This window comes from Miscanthus floridulus, chromosome 5 (genome assembly GCF_019320115.1).
Source record: "Miscanthus floridulus cultivar M001 chromosome 5, ASM1932011v1, whole genome shotgun sequence".
Lineage (NCBI taxonomy): Eukaryota > Viridiplantae > Streptophyta > Magnoliopsida > Poales > Poaceae > Miscanthus > Miscanthus floridulus.
The window spans coordinates 141,783,341-141,790,213 of NC_089584.1; the positions used below are offsets into that span (position 1 = coordinate 141,783,341).

At 48.5% G+C, this 6,873-nt stretch overlaps 1 protein-coding gene across 1 annotated transcript; it reads left to right on the forward strand.

Moving 5' to 3' along the window:
• The first annotated feature begins 685 nt into the window (after positions 1–685).
• Positions 686–4,347, forward strand: LOC136451003 (selenium-binding protein 1-like). Its single transcript, XM_066451722.1, has 7 exons — positions 686–1,416; positions 1,934–2,129; positions 2,231–2,458; positions 2,751–2,982; positions 3,147–3,254; positions 3,341–3,613; positions 3,889–4,347. Exons 1-7 carry the CDS (start codon positions 1,275–1,277, stop codon positions 4,171–4,173), a joined length of 1,464 nt encoding a protein of 487 aa, XP_066307819.1. The 5' UTR covers positions 686–1,274; the 3' UTR covers positions 4,174–4,347.
• The last annotated feature ends 2,526 nt before the right edge of the window (positions 4,348–6,873 follow it).

Below are 6,873 nucleotides of genomic sequence, written 5' to 3' on the forward strand. Positions count from 1 at the left end.
TACGTTTTTGTATGGTCAGATCCGTCTAGCGTTTTTCTATCTTTTTGACAAAACGGACGCTCTGACAAGCAGGAATGCAGGATCCAGGTCGGGGCAGAGAGAACGTACGGGCGTGCGATGAGATGCGAGGGTGGACCAGCAGTTTTGACCTGGCGCCCTGGTCTGGGAGGTGGGAGAAGAGAAAGAACCTGAGCAACTCTGCCAAGTCACCCAGGCAACACTTCCTGATGCCGATGCGTGCATGTGGAGTCTGCTGGCGCGGTGGGTGGCCAATTTGGCCATGCACGGAGATGCATCACAGCATCAGCATCAATGCATGCTACTACTCCCCTGCAGGCTGCAGCCGGCCGGCCCAACTGCCCAAGTGCCGTGCGTGCGCTCAGCTCACTCACTGCGTCGAGATCGGAACCATGCAACTTCACAGCGACAAGCCGACAGCGTTTCACTTCACGGCGGCAACAACAATGAACCATGAGTCAGAAAGCAAGCATCCAAGTGCAGATGGCGTCAGCTGTGACGCTGCCGAACGGAAGCCCATGCCAGGACAGTGGAAAAGCGGAGGTGATGCCAACGATCCTGTCTCCAGCATCAAGCACGCGCGCGTCTGACGTGGATGTGGATCGGTCGATCCAAGCAAAGCGACGGCCTTAGCAAAGTGAGCTACTAGTCGGATCGGGACGGGAATGGCCGTGCACGCGAGGGGTTATGGTAGTACTTGTCTTCTGCCAGGTCGCGCGGCGGAATTACCGGCCGTGTCTTCCTAGCCGGCGTCGCTCTCCGTTTCCCGTGCGTCCTCCCGTCCTCCGGTTGTCCCGCGGCGGGCCACGCTGGCTGGATCCCACCCGCCCGCATTATCGTCCAGATACGACGACACCTCGCTCCCGCCACGCCGTGGGGCCCAGGTTCACGCACACCTCCCTGTCCTCACGCTCCTCCTCCGCACGCATCGCGGCGCGCAGTCAACGGACCCCGTGCCTCCACGTCCCAGCCGGGGACGCTATAATTAGGCCTGCCTGCGCCTGCTCGCCTCGCCAGAAACTGCAGCCACACCAAGCCGTTAGCCGTCTCCTCCCTCATCTCCTCTCGTCCGACGCAGGTGGTCCGCGGTCGGGTGAGTGAGTGAGCAGCTTCGCTTCTCCATCCATCTCCCCATTCTTCCCTCCCTACCCCCGGCCCGGCGGCGGTACGTGACCTGACCCCGCAGCGCTAGCTCGTCGGAACGGCAGGTGTCGGCGCGCGACCTGAGAGCACAGCACCGGGGTCAGGCGGAAAAGATGGCCGGAGCAGCGGTGGCGGCGGCGGCGAACGGAGGGGCGTGCTGCCACGCCGCCAAGGGACCTGGGTACGCCACACCGCTGGAGGCCATGGAGAAGGGACCCAGGGAGAAGCTCGTCTACGTCACCTGCGTCTACAACGGTGCGTGCTTTCTTTGCCGAATCATGCGTATAGGACTGTAGGAGGATCCTGCTCGGACACATGGGGCGTACGCGTAGATCTTGGAGGATTAGTCAGGAGTTCATGGGCGAGTAATTTAATTCGCAAAGTTTATTTAGTATAGGACAGGTGGGCTGTTGTTACTAGCATGGATAGGGACCCTTTTATATAATTTAGCCTGCAACAGACAAGAATTGTTCTAGCTTAGATCCCAGATTCTTTTTGGAACTCGATTAAATAGGGCTTTGTCCATGTCCTTTGCAAATGAGACTGTGCTTTGGGTTGTCAAAAAAATAAGACTATACTTGGGTTCAGTTAGTTTGCAAACTTAGCGCGTAGGAACACTACCTGCTCCAAAACATTTTCTGTTCATGACAGGGGTTCACATAGTTTCTCCTTCGGGGAACGTCTACGGATCGCACAAACCATGTGAACACTGCAGAGATTGGATGTTCGCCTTGTTGGGAATTATTCATGTGGATTACATATGTTTATGCAGGTACTGGAATTAACAAGCCGGATTACCTTGCGACGGTGGATCTGGATCCCGACTCTCCTACATACTCCCAGGTGATCCACAGGCTCCCAGTCACCCACATCGGCGATGAGCTGCATCACTCTGGCTGGAACTCCTGCAGCTCCTGCCACGGCGATCCATCAGCCAAGCGCCGCTTCCTGATCCTACCTTCGCTGCTGTGAGTATCAAATAAGTGGAGATGGTCTGAATCAATTGACTAACTCGACTACTGACCTGATGACTGAAAATATGTGGTGTGGCTTCAATGGTTATTTGCAGGTCAGGTCGTGTGTATGTCGTTGACACAGCGACAGACCCGAGGGCACCATCCTTGCATAAGGTGGTTGAGTCTGAGGACATTGCTGAGAAGACTGGGCTTGGGTTTCCTCACACGTCTCACTGCCTTGCATCTGGTGACATTATGATTTCTTGCCTTGGGGACAAGGAAGGGAATGCAGCTGGCAATGGCTTCCTGCTGTTGGATTCGGAGTTTAATGTCAAAGGCCGGTAAGTTCTTCTCACAGTTTAGGCCCATTGATGTTGAAGTGTAGCATGTAACTATGGCCAATTACAGAGCATATAGCCTATTATCGTAGAACTACAGTTTGCCACATTGACAGTAACATAAGATTAAGAGCACACGATCAAGACTTGTATAATGGGTGTAGTTCAAGTAATGTGCTCTGAAATAGCTGCAGATGTATGGCAAATTGCTTGACATGTGAAAAACAGAGAGATTCATTATGCTGATCTCTGTGTCTTCATTAATTATTAAGTCTTTGCACTTTGCTACATGCAGTTGGGAAAAGCCAGGTCATAGTCCATTGTTTGGATATGACTTCTGGTACCAGCCCCGCCACAAGACGATGATCAGTTCATCATGGGGAGCCCCTGCAGCGTTCAGGACAGGTTTCAATCTTCAACATGTCCAGGATGGCCTGTACGGAAGGCACCTGCATGTGTACGACTGGCCTGGTGGTGAGCTCAAGCAGACACTTGATCTAGGTGACACTGGACTTATTCCCCTTGAGGTAATATAATATTAAAAATGTAGAAACTGCTGCCAGAATAATTTTTGCATTAGTCTATATTTGTACTTTTGAGCTGTTTTTGTTTCACTGTAAATGCTACCAGAATAGTATGGTGCTTCCAGAGCCTGTTGTAACACTTCTCTGTTTGTTTGTTTCACCTGCAGGTGAGGTTTTTACATGATCCATCAAAGGACACTGGCTATGTCGGCTGTGCTTTGACAAGCAACATGGTGAGATTTTTCAAGACCGCGGATGGATCGTGGAGCCATGAGGTTTGTTCATGCTACATGATAAGTTCTTTCCCACCTAATGAACTTGATTTTCCAACTTGCTTACGTTCCAATGACTGCGCTTGTAGGTTGCTATCTCTGTAAAACCATTGAAGGTCCGCAACTGGATTCTGCCAGAAATGCCAGGATTGATAACTGATTTCGTTATCTCTCTTGACGACCGTTATCTCTACTTGGTAAATTGGCTTCATGGTGATATCAGGCAGTACAACATTGAGGATCCTGCGAAGCCTTTCTTGGCTGGACAAGTATGGGTTGGTGGTCTTCTTCAAAAGGGCAGTGATGTCGTCTATGTTACTGATGATGGTCAGGAAGAACAGTATAATGTGCCTCAAGTCAAGGTAATCTTCCCTCTTGAAACCTTCTGAAACGAGAAATTTTTTATAATTGTTACAGTTTGGATTTTAGTGGTGGTTACAGTTGGTTCATTGTGGAGTGTTACCAAATACCGAACTACATCACATCCATTTCTACAAACTGTGTTTTGCATTGTCAAGCTAGAATACTGGCACACTTGGAATGCTAATGAGCCATAACGCTTCCTGAAATAACCAAGATGGAGAAATACAGTGGAATTTTGATTAATCTGATTCATTGTATGTTTCTTTGTAATCAGGGTCATCGACTTAGAGGTGGACCACAGATGATTCAGCTGAGCTTGGATGGCAAGAGGATATATGTAACCAACTCACTTTTCAGCCGTTGGGATGAGCAGTTCTTTGGTGATGATCTTGTCAAGAAGGGCTCCCACATGTTGCAGATCGATGTCGACACCGAGAAAGGAGGGCTGGCTATCAACCCCAACTTCTTTGTAGATTTTGGCACCGAGCCTGATGGTCCTGCCCTGGCCCATGAGATGAGATATCCTGGTGGGGACTGCACCTCTGATATATGGATCTGAGGTCAAGGATTTGGCATAACAGGCTGAAGGAGATCCCCGCTGTTGTATGCACTGTAATTAACATGGTATCCGTGCAGTATTTCATCTTGTATTGTGACTGTTGCCAGTGGAATAAGGCATGGTTTCATGAGAACTTTAGATTAATAAAAGAAGTATAGATTCTAAATTTTCTGATTGCCGTCGGTTCTGCCGTCTTGGTATTGTGTATTGTGAGATTTCTGGTAAAGCAGGCACTCTCTATCAGGAGTGGGTTGCAGCACCAGAACTAGGAGTATTTTTTATCACTATGCACGATTTAACAATGTTCCCCAACCTCCTCAAGCTTGCGATGGTCTACTGCACTGAAATGGACAAAGCTCCTCAACCTCACTGCACGCTAAAGTCAACGCAAGTGCAAGTGGCTCAAACGCTACGGAGTGCCAAATCAAGTCCAATGCAAACTCTAAACGCAGACCATCTCAAGCAAGCAAGGGTAATCTCCGATCCAATGGGATTGAAGAGGGTTTGATTTGAAGGGATAAAATTTATCTCAATCTTTTTCAATCCCCTCTAATCCCTGCTAAAGCAAAATTTTAAAGTTTTTAACTCGCTTTGCTCGCTAAAATATATATATAATAATAATAACTCGTTTAATCGACTGTAACAGTTAACTCCGTTCGAAAATGACTAAAAGTCCTTTAAAATGAACATTATCAAATCAAGCCAAATAAATTGGATAAACGAAGGAGCTGAGCAGCTGGACCTTTAAGCTAAGAGATAAATCAAAGATGAAAAATCTATTTACCAACAGACCTCCAGCCAAGGAGGACAAATTTATCTCATTACTGTATGGCCCAAAACAAATCTACATAGGCCTTGTTTATATTGCCTCAAAATTCCAAATTTTTTCACTCTCCATCACATCGATTTTGCATAGAGCTACAGTATCCAGATTACAAAAATTTACAATCTAAACAAAGCCATAGTGTCAGGCACACTAAAGAAAATTTTGTTTCGATTTGGCTTGTGTGCGCCAGGGTCGGAAAGTAGTGCAACGCCCAAGCGACACTCGACTTCGTAGTACACTTCATCCTGGCCAAAAGGCCGAGAGAACGGTATAAGTTTGTTCGGTGCCCAGGGTCTTCTTTTATAGCCTTCCTCTGGCTGCGCTCAACCAAAGCCGCCGAGGTGGGACTAAAAGAGAAGCGCGCTCCGCGCAGGCACGGCGCGCGCTCTTTACAAGGCGTCGCTGCTAGCCAAGCCGCAGGGAAATGGGCTCGCTGTGGCCCATCAATAGCCAGCCCACTAAAGAATCCCTCGGGCCTGGAAGGCTGAAATTCACTCATCGTCTCCTACTTGGCTTGGTCAGAGTTTGAAGCGGCCATGCCTGATCGATGCGGCCTCCCCGTCCCGCCGTCGCCCTGCCGACGCTCCTCTCCCGCCTTCGCGCGTGCAGGTCCGCCTTCCACGCGCTCCAGTGCCACGCCCTCCTCCTCACCTCGGGCCACCTCGCCGCCTGCCCGCTGCGCGCCTCTCCAACCTCCTCCTCCTCGCCCTCGCGTCGGTCCCCCGGCGCCGCCGCGCTCGCGGACGCCGTCTTCGCGCGCCTCCCGGAGCCCGCAACTTAATTGCATTCGCCGGTCAATAGACATGGAATCCAGTCCTCTTGCATCATCGACTCTGAAATCTGAATGAACTGTGCGTCATGTCACGTTGCAACATTTGATCAGCTTAATTCTGAAACCAACATATGAACATAGAACCTGATTTCATAGTTAGGAGTAGAGGCTTGCAGCCAAGCACAGAAGCTAGAGCTATGTACATCAAGAACAACTCTGAACTCTGCCTGGATCTTTTGTTCATTGGAGCAACGCTACTAGTTGTTCTTACAACTGCATGCTGCTAGGAATCCCTGAATCTCTGAATGTTCTCTGAAACTAGTACATTTCGCGCATATGGATGGCAGCATATCAGCAAGCACATCGGAAGCTCTGTCTCTGCTGAAAGAAAAACTGACCTCGAACGCCAGTGGTTTGCAAATCGCAACTTCGCACTGGCGAATTGCACATGTGTGCAAGCATCGTGCATTTCCGTGCCTGCCAATGCCAATAACGTGAGCTAGTGGACTGGGCTTAAATGGCTTGCGGGGTAGAGACGACCCCACGAACAGAATAAGCCCAAGAGGCCAGATTTATTGGCTAGAAGGCCATGCTATATGAAGGCTCCATGGGTCCCACTGGTGTAACTGGGCCCGCCGCAACATCAAAGCGCTATGCAACCACGAGTTGGCAACCACTCTGTCTCAAAAGAATAAAAAATGAACTCCAAAGTCGGTAATTTTACTTGAATGAAATATCTTCAGTCGGCAGATGAAAATATCTCTCCTGTGGAAGACTGGAAAATATTGGGACCGATTTTTCTATTTTCGTTTTTTTACTTGATGCCTTGATGGTAGGTAGCAATTTATAATTAACATAAATTTTACCCTATATAGGAATGTTAACATAAACTGTCTCTTATGTAGCACAATGTAAAATGCATTATAAGTTATTGTGTGTTATATAAGCTAAAACTCATTAATTAATTTACCAATTGCTGATTCCACGATTCTGTGACTGATGGTAGATCCAATACGGTAGAGTTTTCTAAATTGTCCATGGCATGGTAAAAAAGTGAATTTTCTTAAATAATCTTAGTGTTTCTTTGCAACATAAAAATAGT

What these genes read in the sequence shown, in the direction of transcription:
- LOC136451003 (XM_066451722.1), top strand. Translation starts at nt 1,275, where the DNA reads ATGGCCGGAGCAGCGGTGGCGGCGGCGGCGAACGGAGGGGCGTGCTGC. An exon ending in CTGATCCTACCTTCGCTGCT is followed by an intron (nt 2,130 to 2,230) that starts GTGAGTATCAAA and finishes GGTTATTTGCAG; the next exon opens with GTCAGGTCGTGTGTATGTCG. An exon ending in ATAATGTGCCTCAAGTCAAG is followed by an intron (nt 3,614 to 3,888) that starts GTAATCTTCCCT and finishes CTTTGTAATCAG; the next exon opens with GGTCATCGACTTAGAGGTGG.